The 18,738-nt window shown below is 37.3% G+C and overlaps 1 protein-coding gene and 1 non-coding gene across 15 annotated transcripts in view; both read right to left on the minus strand.

Annotated features, from left to right (window-relative positions):
* gish (casein kinase I gish) overlaps positions 1-18,738 on the minus strand; it is a 315,663-nt gene that overhangs the window by 110,197 nt on the left and 186,728 nt on the right. For all 14 annotated transcript variants that reach the window (XM_065223553.1, XM_065223556.1, XM_065223559.1 and 11 more), the window contains one exon: positions 8,445-8,559. In XM_065223553.1, coding sequence (XP_065079625.1) covers positions 8,445-8,559 — 115 coding nt within the window. The remainder of the gene's footprint in view (positions 1-8,444; positions 8,560-18,738) is intronic.
* On the minus strand, positions 7,686-7,758 carry TRNAR-UCU (transfer RNA arginine (anticodon UCU)). Its single transcript has one exon. It is a non-coding gene; the product is annotated as a tRNA-Arg (tRNA).

Below are 18,738 nucleotides of genomic sequence, written 5' to 3' on the forward strand. Positions count from 1 at the left end.
CACATGTTTATGTCACGACCGCAAATTAATTTATATATGACAGTTCCAAGTGTTTTCGAAAAAACCGTGGAGCTCTAGGATCAGTTCTATACATTGACCACTTTTACGGATTTTTCGGATCTTCCGGAGGACGGTCCGATGGCCATCTGGGTTCATGTTTATGTCACGATCCCAAATTCATTCTAATATCACAGTTCCTAACGTTTTCAAGAAAACCACGGAGCTCTAGGATCAGTTTCGTGAATTTTCCACTTTCACGGATGTTTCGGATCTTCCGGAGGACGGTCTCATGGCCATAAAGGTTCATGTTTATGTCACAACCCCAAATTGCTTCTATCATCACAGTTCCTAATGTTAAAAAAAATGCGGAGCACTAGGATCAGGATCGTGGATTTACTACTGTTACGGATGTTCCGGATCTTCCGCTGGACGGTCCGATGGCCATCTGGGTCCATGTCCCAAATTCATTCTTATATCACAGATCCTAATGTTAAAAAAACGCGGAGCTCTAGGATCAGTTTCATGGATTGTCCTTTTTTACGGATGTTCCGGAGCTTCCGGAGGACAGTCTCATGGCCATCCAGGCACATGTTTATGTCACGACCCCAATTTTTTTCTCTATCACAGTTCCTAATGTTTTCAAAAAACCGCAGAGCTCTAGGATCAGGTTCATGGATTGACCACTTTTACGGATGTTCCGGATTTTTTGAGGACCGTTCCGTTGTCTCCAGCATCCATATATAGGAACCATGACTGTTTTCTGGCTAATTGTGAACATTTGTGTCCATTAATCTAACTTACAGATCTTGCGCCACTTGCAAAACCCTACAAACACACTTTTCAAAAAAAAAAACGCGTAACAACTCTTTTCGCTTTTTAAAAAAGTAGACAACTCTATTTTCAATCAAAATCATTTACAAACCCTAGGAATTCTAAAAGTACCACAATTTTTGAAATTCATTAAGAAATGGCTAAGTTATGACATTGCAAACTTGCCGTTACACGTTTTTCGGAGGCTTCGTAGTCGGCGTAAAGTTTTTTACCCACCGTATTCGTAGTGTTAAAGTGACGCCGGGTCAAAAAAGACCCTAATGCACTAGGAAGGTTAAGAAACTTTGTCAAACATGGCAATTTTCTATCTCTCGTGTGGACGAACTTATTGGGTGAAAATGGAGTACAAACGATAGTATCCCCTTAAAATCCATTTTTTTACCATAATTTGTTTGTTTGAATTTTCAATTTTTTTTTAATGTTCTACAAAGTTGTGTGTCCATAAAAATGCACATTTTTGCTCAGGAAAGCAAATCGCTATCTCTTCGTTTAAATGATTTACATCTATTGTTATAATTTTTTAAATTATCTTTATCTTGAAGGTTAGCAGGTATTAGCAGCTAAACTCAACGTAATTTCGATACTACAACTTATACCCTACTGTTACATATACAATTCATAGGGGGATCCAAAGGGATGCCTAATGAATTTTCAAATAAAGTACGTCAATGTTTTGATACGATTTGCTGTTTTCATGACCATTTTTTCAAGTATGTACACATTTGGGAGTGCGGATTTGATAAGTATTGTCGCATCAATGGCCCCCTTCGCTCAATTTCAACTTCTGTTCAATTTTCAAACTGTCATACTCTAGCGGAAGTTTCAATCTATCCTCTTCAGAAATTTCTCTAGCTAATAAATTATCGTACTAAAGCTTCGTGTTGATATTATTAACAAGTAGTGTAGTAACAAAACACTTTGATTGAAAGTAATTAGCGTATTTCTTAAATCTAAATGGTTTATTTTTTAACAGAAATACTACTATTACAACAAAAGGCGACATCATTTAATGTTTCCTTTATTTTCTCCGAACAATTACCGGAACGTGGTGGGGAGCTCATCCGCAAGATCTTCTAACGTTGTACCGGACAACGATTTTATCGGTTTTGGAGTACGGTAGTTTTTGCTTCCAGTCGGCGGCTAAAACTCACATCATCAAACTGGAACGTATCCAGTATCGTTGTCTTCGTATCGCGTTAGGATGCATGCACTCGACTCATACGATGAGTCTCGAAGTGTTGGCGGGCATGTTGCCACTATCGGATCGGTTTTCGGAATTGTCCCTCAGGCTCCTCACCCGTTGTGAAGTTATGAACCCACTGGTAATCGAAAACTTTGAGAAGCTTCTTGAGCTAAACCCTCAAACTCGTTGTATGTCATTGTACTACGTGTACATAACTCAGGATGTCAGCCCTTCACAGCATAATCCCCATCGTGTATGCTTCTCCGACTTCGGCAATTCAGTTAGTTTTGATTTATCTATGACGCGGGAGATTCGTGGAATCCCAGAACATCATCGTTCCATGATTGTTCCGTCAATTTACGCTGCAAAGTTTGGCCAAGTTGATTCCGCAAGATCGTTCTTCACAGATGGATCACTAATAGAGTCGTCCGCTGGTTTTGGTATTTTTAACGAATTTCATAGCGCCTCTCGAATGCTTCAAGCTCCTTGTTCCGTATATGTTGCTGAACTGGCGGCAATATATTATACGCTAGAAACGATCGCCTCACTTGCACCAGATCATTATTTTATTTTTACGGATAGTCTCAGTTCTGTCGAGGCTATTCGCTCTATGAGGCCGGTAAAGCCCTCCTCGTATTTTCTCATGAAAATACGAGAGCTTTTAAGTGCTTTATCTTTAAGATCTTTTGTAATCACCTTTGCATGGGTCCCATCTCATTGCTCGATTCCGGGCAATGAGATGGCTGACTCACTTGCTAAGGTGGGCGCTATGGAAGGCGATATTTACGATCGACAAATCGCCTACGATGAATTTTTCTTCATTTATCGTCAACAGTCACTCGTCAGCTGGCAGAATAAGTGGAGTGAAGGGAGTTTGGGACGATGGCTATATTCGATCATCCCTAAGGTGTCGAAGAGTCCTTGGTTCAAGGGGTTGGATGTGGGTCGAGACTTCATTCGTCTGATGTCTCGCCTCATGTCCAATCACTATTCGTTAAACGCTCACTTGTTTCGTGTTGGGCTGGGAGACAGCAATCTATGTGAATGTGGGCAAGGTTACCAAGACGCCGATCACATCCTTTGGTCTTGTGCTGAGCATCGTGGAGTCAGATCTGAGCTGTGCGATTCCCTTCGGGCTCGAGGTAGACAACCTAATGTTCCAGTTCGGGATATTTTGGCTAGACGTGACCTGGAGTTTATGAAACTCATATATGTTTACTTTAAGAATACTAACCTTAGATTGTAAGTTTGATTAACCTTGTGTTTAGTTTGTGTATTGTGCGTGTAGTTTTTTTTTTAATGTTTGTTTTCAAGATGAATAGAAATAAGTTCATGTTTTAGGATTAATTAAATATTTGTATAATAAATCATATTTCAAACCTCCTTCTCCCTTTCCCCACCCAAAAAATTGTAAATCTCCACTAACCTCGAGACGACCGCGAGTAATCGATTCAATTCCTTTAACTCTAGATTTAAGACAATAATCATGTATAATGAAAATGATAACTCGGCTCTGTAAAGTTTATTCGATTGAGCCTGTACAAATAAATTAATATAAAAAAAAAAAAAAAAAATTAATGTTTCCGCGATTTTCGCAAATCCGCGAAAATCGCGAAATCCGCGAAATTCACGAAATCCGCGCCTGTTGTAACAGCCCTGAAATTCGTTCGTCGGCGAATCCGAAAATATTTTCTAAAGTTTCAGAAAGTAAAAATCAAGAATGCAGAAGCCGAAAATCGATTCTAATAAGTTACAGAATCAATTTGACGGAGTTTTTCGTTTGAAATCAGTTAAACAAATATTTAACTCAGGTTCATGGATTGACCACTTTTACGGATGTTCCGGATTTTTTGAGGACCGTTCCGTTGTCTCCAGCATCCATATATAGGAACCATGACTGTTTTCTGGCTAATTGTGAACATTTGTGTCCATTAATCTAACTTACAGATCTTGCGCCACTTGCAAAACCCTACAAACACACTTTTCAAAAAAAAAAACGCGTAACAACTCTTTTCGCTTTTTAAAAAAGTAGACAACTCTATTTTCAATCAAAATCATTTACAAACCCTAGGAATTCTAAAAGTACCACAATTTTTGAAATTCATTAAGAAATGGCTAAGTTATGACATTGCAAACTTGCCGTTACACGTTTTTCGGAGGCTTCGTAGTCGGCGTAAAGTTTTTTACCCACCGTATTCGTAGTGTTAAAGTGACGCCGGGTCAAAAAAGATCCTAATGCACTAGGAAGGTTAAGAAACTTTGTCAAACATGGCAATTTTCTATCTCTCGTGTGGACGAACTTATTGGGTGAAAATGGAGTACAAACGATAGTATCCCCTTAAAATCCATTTTTTTACCATAATTTGTTTGTTTGAATTTTCAATTTTTTTTTAATGTTCTACAAAGTTGTGTGTCCATAAAAATGCACATTTTTGCTCAGGAAAGCAAATCGCTATCTCTTCGTTTAAATGATTTACATCTATTGTTATAATTTTTTAAATTATCTTTATCTTGAAGGTTAGCAGGTATTAGCAGCTAAACTCAACGTAATTTCGATACTACAACTTATACCCTACTGTTACATATACAATTCATAGGGGGATCCAAAGGGATGCCTAATGAATTTTCAAATAAAGTACGTCAATGTTTTGATACGATTTGCTGTTTTCATGACCATTTTTTCAAGTATGTACACATTTGGGAGTGCGGATTTGATAAGTATTGTCGCATCAATGGCCCCCTTCGCTCAATTTCAACTTCTGTTCAATTTTCAAACTGTCATACTCTAGCGGAAGTTTCAATCTATCCTCTTCAGAAATTTCTCTAGCTAATAAATTATCGTACTAAAGCTTCGTGTTGATATTATTAACAAGTAGTGTAGTAACAAAACACTTTGATTGAAAGTAATTAGCGTATTTCTTAAATCTAAATGGTTTATTTTTTAACAGAAATACTACTATTACAACAAAAGGCGACATCATTTAATGTTTCCTTTATTTTCTCCGAACAATTACCGGAACGTGGTGGGGAGCTCATCCGCAAGATCTTCTAACGTTGTACCGGACAACGATTTTATCGGTTTTGGAGTACGGTAGTTTTTGCTTCCAGTCGGCGGCTAAAACTCACATCATCAAACTGGAACGTATCCAGTATCGTTGTCTTCGTATCGCGTTAGGATGCATGCACTCGACTCATACGATGAGTCTCGAAGTGTTGGCGGGCATGTTGCCACTATCGGATCGGTTTTCGGAATTGTCCCTCAGGCTCCTCACCCGTTGTGAAGTTATGAACCCACTGGTAATCGAAAACTTTGAGAAGCTTCTTGAGCTAAACCCTCAAACTCGTTGTATGTCATTGTACTACGTGTACATAACTCAGGATGTCAGCCCTTCACAGCATAATCCCCATCGTGTATGCTTCTCCGACTTCGGCAATTCAGTTAGTTTTGATTTATCTATGACGCGGGAGATTCGTGGAATCCCAGAACATCATCGTTCCATGATTGTTCCGTCAATTTACGCTGCAAAGTTTGGCCAAGTTGATTCCGCAAGATCGTTCTTCACAGATGGATCACTAATAGAGTCGTCCGCTGGTTTTGGTATTTTTAACGAATTTCATAGCGCCTCTCGAATGCTTCAAGCTCCTTGTTCCGTATATGTTGCTGAACTGGCGGCAATATATTATACGCTAGAAACGATCGCCTCACTTGCACCAGATCATTATTTTATTTTTACGGATAGTCTCAGTTCTGTCGAGGCTATTCGCTCTATGAGGCCGGTAAAGCCCTCCTCGTATTTTCTCATGAAAATACGAGAGCTTTTAAGTGCTTTATCTTTAAGATCTTTTGTAATCACCTTTGCATGGGTCCCATCTCATTGCTCGATTCCGGGCAATGAGATGGCTGACTCACTTGCTAAGGTGGGCGCTATGGAAGGCGATATTTACGATCGACAAATCGCCTACGATGAATTTTTCTTCATTTATCGTCAACAGTCACTCGTCAGCTGGCAGAATAAGTGGAGTGAAGGGAGTTTGGGACGATGGCTATATTCGATCATCCCTAAGGTGTCGAAGAGTCCTTGGTTCAAGGGGTTGGATGTGGGTCGAGACTTCATTCGTCTGATGTCTCGCCTCATGTCCAATCACTATTCGTTAAACGCTCACTTGTTTCGTGTTGGGCTGGGAGACAGCAATCTATGTGAATGTGGGCAAGGTTACCAAGACGCCGATCACATCCTTTGGTCTTGTGCTGAGCATCGTGGAGTCAGATCTGAGCTGTGCGATTCCCTTCGGGCTCGAGGTAGACAACCTAATGTTCCAGTTCGGGATATTTTGGCTAGACGTGACCTGGAGTTTATGAAACTCATATATGTTTACTTTAAGAATACTAACCTTAGATTGTAAGTTTGATTAACCTTGTGTTTAGTTTGTGTATTGTGCGTGTAGTTTTTTTTTTAATGTTTGTTTTCAAGATGAATAGAAATAAGTTCATGTTTTAGGATTAATTAAATATTTGTATAATAAATCATATTTCAAACCTCCTTCTCCCTTTCCCCACCCAAAAAATTGTAAATCTCCACTAACCTCGAGACGACCGCGAGTAATCGATTCAATTCCTTTAACTCTAGATTTAAGACAATAATCATGTATAATGAAAATGATAACTCGGCTCTGTAAAGTTTATTCGATTGAGCCTGTACAAATAAATTAATATAAAAAAAAAAAAAAAAAATTTAATGTTTCCGCGATTTTCGCAAATCCGCGAAAATCGCGAAATCCGCGAAATTCACGAAATCCGCGCCTGTTGTAACAGCCCTGAAATTCGTTCGTCGGCGAATCCGAAAATATTTTCTAAAGTTTCAGAAAGTAAAAATCAAGAATGCAGAAGCCGAAAATCGATTCTAATAAGTTACAGAATCAATTTGACGGAGTTTTTCGTTTGAAATCAGTTAAACAAATATTTATATATTCTTCCAAATAATTTATTTTTCCCGATTCCCGATCGTCGAATTCCCAGTTATTTCCCGGTATTTCCGATTTTCTCAATTCGCTGGCCACCATATTACTTGTTTTTTTTTTTTTTTTTTTTCAAGTGAAGGGCATGAAGAAGAGATCGTAAATCTTTAACAGTATCCTCAATCGTACAATCGCACGATACAACATACGAGCTAAATAAGTCGTATAGGATGTACTGATTAGCCAGAAGCCTTCCAAAGTGGAGACCATATGCATTAATTTTGGGAATTCTAATTTATGAACAAGCCTCCGAATTTAACAAACAATTGGTGTTCAGTTGGGTTGTGAAGGAACTGTAACCGAGACAAATAAAAAATAAGCATTAGGGCATTTTTTCTAGATAATATCAAAAACGAGATTGTACTGTGTAAAACAGTTTATATAAACCTGCCTAAATGTGGGTTTTTTTTCGTTTGAAATCATTCAAAAAAAAAACCGGCGCAACGAGAAATAAAACCACCCGCTAACTATCGTTCTTACCATTAAATACAGAGCACACTTTCATTGGCCGCGTCAATTCAACTATCCAGCACCTACGCTTTAATACTGAAAACTCGAGCATCATCAAGGAAGCAAAACACACAAAATGTTCCCCCATCAAGCCAGCAGACACAGCAAGCAGCGCGCAATCAAAAAAAAAGTATCCAACCACTTGCATCCCTTGTGGGGATCGAACCCACGACCTTTGGATTAGAAGTCCAACGCGCTATCCGCTGCGCCAAAGGGACATGCGGAAAGCGAGCGCCAGAAGACCGTTAAAACTCAAAGCTCCGTCCGACCGAGCGAAAACGACGACCAGCATGCGGGGTCCCGTGTACCGTTAGTCAGCCCAGACGTTCAATCAGCTGGTACAGAGAGAGAGAGCGAGAGAAGTTCACTCGATTCAAAACAAATTCATTCGTTTTCCTCCCGTTCCATCTGGTGCTGGTTAGGCTTCTTCCATTGAACCGGCACCACCCGGAGTGTGAGTGCGCACGCCGTATGAATGAGCCGGGTCTAAAAATAGATTTCGCGAGAGTGGAGAGCGTTTGGCTCTCTCTCTCTGGCCTGCCATATGCTTCTGACAGTGAATGAACCGCAGCATAACAGAGGGGCATGTTGGTATGTTGTGAGAAGCCCTAGTAGCAAAACGCGTGTATATGTATTTATTTTGCTTGGGATGGTATGATTCTACCGACACATGCGCACCAGATGCCGACACGTTCCGTCATTATGCATCTGTTGTTGGGTGGGGCGGAGGGCAGGGGTGGAGGTTGGTGGAAGATATTTTCGTACCGACTTGTGGATCGCGTTCGTGTGGATGTCGTTTCCGTCGGACGTGAGTCAGCATGGTATGCCGCGATGGTTGACCTTAGGAGCTAGAGCTGCTAGACTGAGTGGTACACTAAATCGAACGGCATTGGGGGTTACTTACCTATTATATGTATAATTTTATCACGTTTATTTGAACTTCTACCGATTAGAAAATTTTCTGGTTTTACATCTCTATAAATTAAATGACGACTATGCACGTACTCGATCCTGTGGAGCTGTGGAGGAGAATCGCAGACGGAACGGTGTTGGATGTATGGAACGAGATCAAAGAGAAGGAAGAGAAAAAAAAACGATGGTCAATTAGTGTGATTGATATTTAGGTCAATTTGATTGTTTTGTAGCACATACACGCATGTAATGCTTGTCTGATTGTTATACATACATACATATAGGAAGAGTGTTACAGAAAGCAAAGAAAGAGGATAAACGATGATGATGACGATAATGATGATATGATGGTTGATGGGTAAATATACACAACAGTATATCGCAAAGTTATGTAAACAAATCAAACAGAAAGAGGCAATGCGATATGAGGATGATGTTAGCAGAGATCTCGGGTGAGAAAATTGGGAGAAGGTCAACGAAAGATGATTTGATGGTTGTGAGTTTCGGATATCGAGAATTATATTGGAACTATGAAACGAATCTGATAGCTATCTGAATGCTTGTTGATACAACGATTAATTAACTTTAATTGAAGCGGTTCCAAGATCCACAAACTAGACACACTGTTTTGCGTGTTTAGACTTGAGTTAAGTCGGTTATTGCTCAAGTAATGCAAGTTGAGAAAAAAAAACGATTGAACGGAATCAGCGTTACTTTGAGCAAGTGAAAGTTAGTATTTTGCGGAAAGTGTGAGATGTTCAAAGATTCATATTCTAAAAAAGACATGTCTATTAATGTTTACATAGGGGAAATGACTCTAACGTTGGCCTATGGATCTAAGATTGTGCCCATCGCTAAAAATCTGCTATTTACGGATATTTTTATAGGGTACTAATGGATATTTTTGGTCCCTATTGAAAATTTAGTCGATTGCTGAATGTATGTATGGGCCCAAATTAGGGGCATTAAGGCCGACATTTCATCCATTTCCTCTATTTAGTTGAAGGTTTGTTACGCTCCGATAGGAGGAATAGGGGAAATGGATGTAATGTCGGCGTAAATGCCCCTAATTTGGGCCCATACATACATTCATCAATCGACTAAATTTTTAATAGGGACCAAAAATATCCCTTAGTACCATCCCAATGACGCGTTCATCTAGATAAAATTGATAAATAGCAGATTTTTTGCGATGGTCCTAATCTTAGATCCATAGGCCAACATTAGAGCAATTTCCCCTATTTCAATATTTTTAAAAACTCAATGCATATGTTACACGCAAAACAAATGACAACAAGTGTGGATATTATACATCCTCTACCTTTCCAGAATGAATATTTTGATTTTGAATATGAATTTTTGAATATTATCGACTTCGGTAATTTTTACAGAAATCTGAACAGCTGAACTTTTCGGTAAAATTTATGCAATTCAATTCAATTGTTTTTCAGCTACTTTGAAACTAAATCGCCACTAAAATGACAAGATTTGAACAAGGTTGAACATGTTTTGATATTATTTTCAAATTCCATAGCCTTTAAAATGAAGGTCAAAGTTTTACCGAACGTTCAGCTTTTCTGATTCCGGTAAAATTTACCGAACACGGAAACAAAATCTTAATGTTTATCCCATGGGACTAAAAAAACCTAAAATTTAAAATAATTGTGTCCTTTTTGGCAAGTAATATTACACCATATTTTCGATACGATTGAAGTGCATCCACTGTGGTGATATTAAAATTATTTTTTTTTGCTGTGTAGAAAATTAGTCGTTCTGATGTCATACAAAATAAATATTTGATGTTTTAATTCAATTAGATTCTCATAAACACTTATATATGTACAATAGAAACCTTTAAAGCGAAAGATTCAATAGAAAGTGTATGGCTAAACCTCCAAGCTTCTACTACCTGGAAAAACCTGAAAAACCGGAATTTCTCAGAGAATTTTATTTTTCCTGAAAATACTTGAAAGTCTCAGGGAATCTTATCATTATTCAGGAAATTTAATAATTTTCTTACTAAGAATGCATTTTAAAATACAGTCAAGATTCCTATAGTACGGTTTATAGGAACCGGCATTAACGAATACACGTAGCAAATGGGATTAGTGCTAATTGGGACCAAACACTGATTGTACGGCAATTTGAAGAGATAACTTCCTGATGTCTTCTGATAAGGGACGATTCATTTATTTTCCGGTAGGACACAAGTCTGATCCTGTGGAAGATCCGGAATATCCGTAAAAGTGGCCAATTCATGAAACTGATCCTAGAGCTCCGCGGATTTTTCGAAACCACTCATAAATGTCTTATCAGAATTAATTCGAATATCTTTTTATAAGTTCATTTCTCGTAAAAACCTTGTTTGGTTACATTTAGAACTTATGATGACGCATACTTTTGCTGAAGCAACCAAGCTGCTATCTATTTTTTTTTATATTTAGAAAATTAATGGAGATTTTCTTCGAAAAAAAAATGGTTTTATTAAAATGACAATGTCTATAAATGGAGCAAACCGATTTTCAAATTTTTGATTTCATTTAAGAGATCGTGTTTTTTTCAGTATTGGTGGAAAAAAACTGTGAGAGCGTTTTTTGTTAAAAATGTTTAATTTAAATTAAAAAAAATCTTTTTTTATCAAAAACTAGTCATAACTTTTAAATAAAGGAAATATCAAATAAGTGACTTCTGCAAAAATATGCGTCATAAAAAGTTCTAAAAGTATTTAGAACAATGTTTTTACGAGAGGTGGGGGGTGGGTACGTTGATCACCAATAAAAATATTTAAGGAAAGATTTTCTAGGGGCCACTCTAACCTACTCGTTTAAAATAACCATAAGAGATAAAAATTTGATGCCATCAGCAAAGTTGGTTCAAATTGATTGTTCTACAACTTTTTAAAACACTTCATTAGTCAATCTCAAGTAATAAAAACAGGTTCACCAATTTCAAAGACCACCCTAGTTTCAAATCAGCTAAAAAATACGAAGAAACTTTCCCAAAGACACTATATATCTAAAACTGACGGTTTGGGCGCAAACATTTTTGTCTTCCTAAATACGGCTTTGAGACCATTGTGCCTTGGTCCCCAGAGTAAATTTTCTGGTTATAACTCCAAATTAATTTTGATAAGACGCCAATGAGTGGTTTCGAAAAAAGCGGACCTCTAAGCTCAGTTTCAAGAACTGTTTTTTTTTATGGATGTTCAGGATCTTCCTGGTGAACCATGTCGTGGTCCCAAAGGTCCATTTTCCGTCTAAGCGTTCGTATTCCGGTCACAACTCCAAATTCATTTTGATAAAACGTTTATGAGTGGTTTCGCAAAACTCATGGAGCTCTAGGATCAGTCTCATAAATTGACAACTTTTGCGGATGTTCCGGATCTTTCGGTGAACCATCCCGTGGTCCCCAGGGCCCATATTCCGGTCACAACTCCGAATTCATTCTGACAAGACGTCTATGAGTGGTTTCGAAAAATCCACGGAGCTCTAGGATCAGTTTCATGAATTGACCACTTTTACGGATGTTCCGGATCTTCTGATAAACCATCCCGTGGTCCCTAGGGCTCATATTCCAGGTAGAAATCCGAATTCATTCTGATAAGACGTCTATGAGTGGTTTAAAAAAAAACGCGGAGCTCTACGATCAGTTTCATGAATTGACCACTTTTACGGATGTTCCGGATTTTCTAGTGGACCATCCCGCAGTCCCCAGGGTCAATTTTTCGGTCACAACTCCGAATTCATTCTGATAAGACGTTTATGAGTGGTTTAAAAAAAACCGCGTAGCTCTAGGATCAGTTTCATGAATTGACCACTTTTACGAATATCCAAATACATTTTTAAAATTCATATGATTTTTTTTTTGGTTCTAGAATATGCATATTTCCCACAAATTTTATAAATGCTTAACTGAAAGGTTATATACTTCAAGAAATTTTCAAGAATCTGGAGTCAAATTCCTTGCACAGTTTTAAGGCTCATTGAATTTTATTATAATTTCAAGGACCTCAATCTATGAGAAAATCTGCTTTCATGGTAGTTCTGAGGAATTTTAGACTTCATGTGAAGCCGAAGCCCAAGATAGTAAACTCCAAGCGAATTTTCATGAGAAATCTCTGTTGAATATGAAACGGACTATTCTGAGGTCTTCAGAACTACTTGAAAGTTCCCAAAATATTCCTGAAGTTAGTTAAATTGTCTTGAAGTTCTTTTGTAGTTTGAGAAACTAGCCTGAAGCTCGCAATACTTCTCATCATTTTTTTAATCTTCTCTAAGCTTTTTCGGACTTCCTTCAAGTTTCCACAATTTTCCTAACGATCATGAATCTTCTCTTAAGTGTTAAAAATTCATTGCATTTCTCAACCTTTTTTTTAATTTATGTAATGTCGCTGCTCTGGAATATCTCTGCTCTGAGGATATCTGTTCTTTCTGAAGTTTTTTTTTTATTAGAGCTTTATTAGCGAGATCAATATCTTTCTCGAAGTCCTCGAAACTTCTCTAAAGAGTTTGCAGTTCTCATGAAGCTTGTTGTACTACCGTGAATTTAATTGAATTGTTCTAAAAATGTTTAAACATGCGTGAACTTCTGGACTTACATATGTGAAAACCTCAATAATTTTCTTAACATCTTTAAAGTAATCTGAAAGCTGGGAATTTCTTGATATTTCCCGCTAATTTAGTGAAACTAATGGAACTAAACTCCCCTGATATTCCCTTTCTTTTTGGAGCTTTACTAAACTTATTTGAGATTCTAGCGAAATTTCCATAAAAGTTACAGAAGTTTTCGGATCTTCCCTTAAGTTCCATAGACTTTTATGAAGTTCTCGAAATGTTTCTGTGAAGTTTTCGAAGTTATTCTGAAATTTCAGGAACTTCTTTAGACTTCCGCAGCGAATTAATTAAAATAGATCTATGATTTTCACTGAAGTTCTCAAGATTTGTCTGCAGTTCATATAATCGAAACTATTTCATAACTTCTTCAATAGTCTTGAGTTTCCTGATATTTTTAAAACTGCCCAAAATATTTCTCAATTTTCTTAACATTCTGTAGACTGCCCTGAATATCTTGTATTTTTTAAAAGAACCCACCGTTTTACTGGAATTGATTGAATTGCCTTTAGATTCTACAATTTTCCTTAAGTTTTATAAAGTTTACAAACGCTCACGGAACTAATTCACTAATTTTCCCTGGAAAGCCTGGATATCCAGAAGTTTTCTATGCTTTACCTTAATTTTTCTAAATTGATCAAATGTTCCGGTAAATATTCTGATGTATATTTATAACTCCCTGAAGCTTCCAAAGTTTTCGGATCAATCAGAATTCTAGGAATATCCCATAATTCTTGGGAACTCCTTGTAAGTCGTTGCCAATTTCCTTAAGTTAATGTGATTTTTCTGATGTTATCTGATCGTCTTAGAAGTACTCGGAACTTCACTGAATATAATAAAACAATCTAAAAATAATTAAATTTCTTAGAAGTTCTCTGGAATTTCTTGAAAATATAAGTGCTTGCAAAAAGTTCTCACCTTTTTTTTAAATTAATGGAACTTCGTTGATGTTTATTCTGCTTTCAAGGTAGTTCTGTGGAATTTTTAATTTCATGTGAAGTCTGAGCTAGTTTTGAGTAAAATTTAAAAAAAAACCCTGAATTGAATTCAAAGTAAATTTAAATGAAAATTCTAAGGAATTTCTGAGGAGGAGAACTCCTCTGGACTTCAGAGGAAAATGCCAAGGGCATTCTGAGGCTATGGGAGAAAACGAATCCGGAACATAAGTCCTTGGAAATGTTTGAAGAATTCTTAGTGGGTGAGGGGGTTGCTAAAAGAAGGATTACAATTAAATCCGACAATAACTCCAGGAGATATTCAAAGGAGTTCCAGGAAAATTTTCCAAACAAATTATGAGGATTAATCTAAGAAATTTGTGAGGAGAAATACAAATTAATAGGACTTAGGAGACTTTCGATTCCAAAGGAAGGAGGTGAGATAAAAAAGGAAATTTGAAATAAATGCAATGAAAATCCTTCAAATCATTCCAAAGGGTTCCTTCCTGTGGGGAACTTCAAGGTAATTCCGAGAAAAATTCGATGAAAATGGAATTTGGCGGATAGTTCCAACGAAATGAAATATAATTGAATATTTCAATGGAGTTGTGAGAAATATTCTATGTATATTCTGGTGATATTTTTTATTGAACGCAGGATAAGCATTCCAAGTGCATTTTTAGAATAATTCCATGAGAGTTTCCGGAGAATACAAAACGAATGCTGAGGAGAACTCAAAGTGAATTTTCATGAGAAATCTCCGTTGAATATGGAATAGGGGAAACGCTCCTATAGTTGCGGTACATTAGAAGAGTTAGGTTCCTATAGTTGTGCATGGAGACTCAATACACAACTATAGGAACCCAACGCTTCTATCGTACCGCAACTATAGGAGTGTTTACCCTAGAGGTTTCCAAAATTACTTGAAAGATCCCAAAATTTTCCTGTAGTTATTTTAACTACCTTGAAGTTCTTTTGTAGTTTGAGAAACTGCTCATAGTAATTCTCATCAAATTTTCAAGCTTCCCTGAACTTTTTCGGACCTCCTAAAGTTTCCTCAAATTTCCTAACGATAAAGTTTTAACAATTCGCATAAGTTCTCGAAACTTCTTTAAAATCAATGTTATTTCTCTCATGTTAAAGGAACTGCTCTGAGGGTATCTGTTCTTTCCTGAAGTTCTCGAAACTTATCATGCAGTTCTCATGAATCTTTTTGTACTGCCCTGAATTTAATTGAACTGTCCTAACAATGTTTCCGTGAACTTCTGAACCCCTCAATATTGTTTTTAACATTTCTGAAGATCTCTGAAAATTTGGGAACTTCTTAAAATTTCCCGCTAATTTTCTGAAACTAATGAAACTGAACTCCCCCTGAAATTCTCCTTATTTTTTGACCTCACTAAACTAAATGGATTGAAATGCTTCCTCGTTTTGCTAATGTTTATGAAGTTCTGGGATCTTCCCTTGAGTTCCACAGACTACAATGAAATGCAGGCGAAATGTTTCTGCACTTCTGTGAAATTTTCGAAGTTTTTCTGAAATTTATGGAACTTCTTTAAGCTCCCGCAATTGTCTTGGAATTAAATAATTAATATGGTTCTATGAATTTCACTGAAGTTCTAAAGATTTTTCTGAACTGCCCTTAAATTATCGACACTAATTCATAATTTCTTCAATAATCCAGACTTTCCTGATGTTATTAAAAATGCCCAAAATATTGCTGAATTTCCTTAATATTCTCTAGACTGCCCTGAATTTCACAGTATTTTTTTTTTAAACCCAACATTTTACTGAAGTTAATTGGATTGCTTAAAAGTTTCCACAATTTTTCTTAAGTTTTATAAACTTTATAAACCCTCACGGAACTTTGTCTTCGATCACTAATTTTCCCTGAACTTATCTGGACATCCCTGAAATTTTCTATGCTCAGCTGAACTTCTCTAAATTTATTTAATGTTCCGGCAAGTTTTCTGATAGTGGAAATGGCTCTAATATTGGCCTATAGATCTAAGATTGGGCCCAACGCTAAAAATCTGCTATTTATCAATGTTGTCTAGTTGAACGCGTCATTGGGACGGTACTAATGGATATTTTTGGTCGCTATTGAAATTTTAGTCAATTGCTGAATTCATGTATGGGCCCAAATTAGGGGCATTTAGGCCGATATTACATCCATTTTGCCTATATATATATAATTCCCTGATCGCTTCTCGCATTTTTTTTTATTAATGGAACTTAGTTAATGTTCTCTGATCAACGTAGCTAAATTTTCGCAATTTTGTTGTAGTTCTTCAAATTTCCATGATATAACACCCTTAAAATATTTCCACATGTTCATCTAATTTTTATTGCGGTATTGAAGCTTTGCTGAACTTTCCGGGAATTTCCTGAGTATCTCGAAACTTCTTTAAGATTTTTGCAATTTCCAAGAACTGCCCTTTGATTCTCTGATCTGTTTTGATGTTCTCGGAGCTTCCCTGAAGCTCTCAATTCTACTGAAGTCCTCGGGTCTACTCTCAAGTTAATGGAATTCTACTCAACACCTTTAAAATTCCCTGAAATTATCAGGACTTCAGAGATGTTCCTGAAATGCTTTTCATAAACTCTCTGAAGGTCTCTGTACTTCGCTGATTTTTTTTCAACGCATCATGGAACTATCCTGAATTATTCTAAACTGACGCTTATACAGGGGTTGCTCAAAATAACTAGGATAGGTAAATTTTTGGTCAACTTTGGAGTGTTGTAACTTCGTCAAATATGATCCGATTTTAAATCTTCTAAGAGCATTTGACTGGAAAACTAATATTGTTCTACGGTGTAGCCACGAAAATAATCCTGGTCACCGGATACCGGAGATATTCCGGGTTTCCGGAGGGGTTGTCTAACTTGCTAAAATTTTTTGTGAAATTATATATATGATGCTGGTTAAATATATATATTTTTAGTAAATACAACGAAAGAAGAACCATTTCTAAAGCGAATCATATGCCAAGAACTAAAATCGACCTATAATCAACCGAGATATGACCATTTCCCTGGAATTGGTTCTGGTGAAGGGTTCTGAATGCGGGCAGATCATTTTATCCCTCAAAACATGCCGTGCGACATCTTTTTCTTCATGGTTTCTCGTCAATAGACTTTCGATAAACTTTAAATGCATCATTGATCACATTGGCCACTCTCGGAACATCCAGTATGCCCCCGGGGGAACCTGGAGCAGAGGACAATTGCATTTTTACACCAAAACATGCCGTGCGACAGCTCATTATTCATGGTTTTTCATTAATAGGCATTCATTAAACTTCAAATGGATCAGTGACCACATTGGCAGCTCTTGGAACCACGGGATACCCCCGGGGGAACCTGTAGTAGGGGGCAATTGCGTTTTTACTCAAAAACATGCCATGCGACAGCTCTTTCTTCATGGATTTTCATGAATATTCTTTCTATAGACTTAAAGTGAATCATTTACCACATTGGCCGCTCTCGGAACCACTGGTATGCCACGAGAGAACCTGTAGCAGGGGACAATTTCGTTTTAACTCAAAAACGTACCGTGCGGCAGCTCTTTCTTCATGGATTTTCATGAATATTCTTTCTATAGACTTAAAGTGAATCATTTACCACATTGGCCGCTCTCGGGACCTCCGGTATGCCCCCGGGGGAACCTGGAGCAGAGGACAATTGCATTGTTACACCAAAACATGCCGTGCGACAGCTCATTCTTTATGGTTTTTCATGAATAGGCATTCATTAAACTTCAAATGGAATAGTGACCACATTAGCAGCTCTCGGAATCACGGGATACCCCCGGGGGAATCTGTAGTAGGGGACAATTACGTTTTTACTCAAAAACATGCCGTGCGATAGCTCTTTCTTCATGGATTTTCATGAATATGCTTTCTATAGAATTGAAGTGGACATTGACCTTTCCGGAGGCACTGGAATGCCCTGGGGGGACCTAAAGTAGGATGCAATCACATTTTTACATAAAAAAAAATGTCATTGGGGAGCTCATTATGGAACCAGCAGATACCCCAGGATAACATGTAAGAGGAAAATTGTATTTTCACTTCACAATGCCGTTCGACAGCTAGAACTATCTGAAGTCTTTAAATGGACCATTGACTACTAGCAGTGGATAGGGAGATTAGGTCTTTAAACTCTGGTTGTAGACCAATAAAAGTCTCACTCTCTCTCTTGTATTAATGTAAGGTGTAGCAAGAGCACAACAACAACTTTTTAATGAACAAAATGACTGTCGACGTCAGCTCTGGAGATGTTCGCCAGCACTTTTGTGCTCGCTAGTGACCATCAGTTAGTGCCATTTCCTGTATTTCAAATAAACAATAGTGACAGTGCGAATAAACCATTCTTATTTGAAAAGTTGCGCTTTTAATCTGGGTTCCAAAGCTATTTGCTATTTGCAAAGCTATTTATTATTAATGAATTATTATTTATAAATTAAGAATGCAATTTATAATTGTAGGAAAATGTTATAATGGAACCGTCTAATATGATGTTGGACCACCATTTGCTTCAATAACAGCTTGGATTCGTCTGGGAATTGATTCATAAAGTTTTTGGATGGCTTCTAGTGGAATGTTGTGCCATTCTTGGATCAGAAGATGTTCAAGCGTTTTCAACGACGATGGAGGAGGAAAAACGCTTTGAACAATATTAGTTTTCCAGTTAAATGCTCTTGGAAGATTTAAAATCGGATCATATTTGACGAAGTTAC

Source organism: Ochlerotatus camptorhynchus, unplaced genomic scaffold (genome assembly GCF_037179485.1).
Source record: "Ochlerotatus camptorhynchus isolate MF236.1 unplaced genomic scaffold, CSIRO-AGI_Acam_v1.1 ptg000193l, whole genome shotgun sequence".
Taxonomy (NCBI): domain Eukaryota; kingdom Metazoa; phylum Arthropoda; class Insecta; order Diptera; family Culicidae; genus Ochlerotatus; species Ochlerotatus camptorhynchus.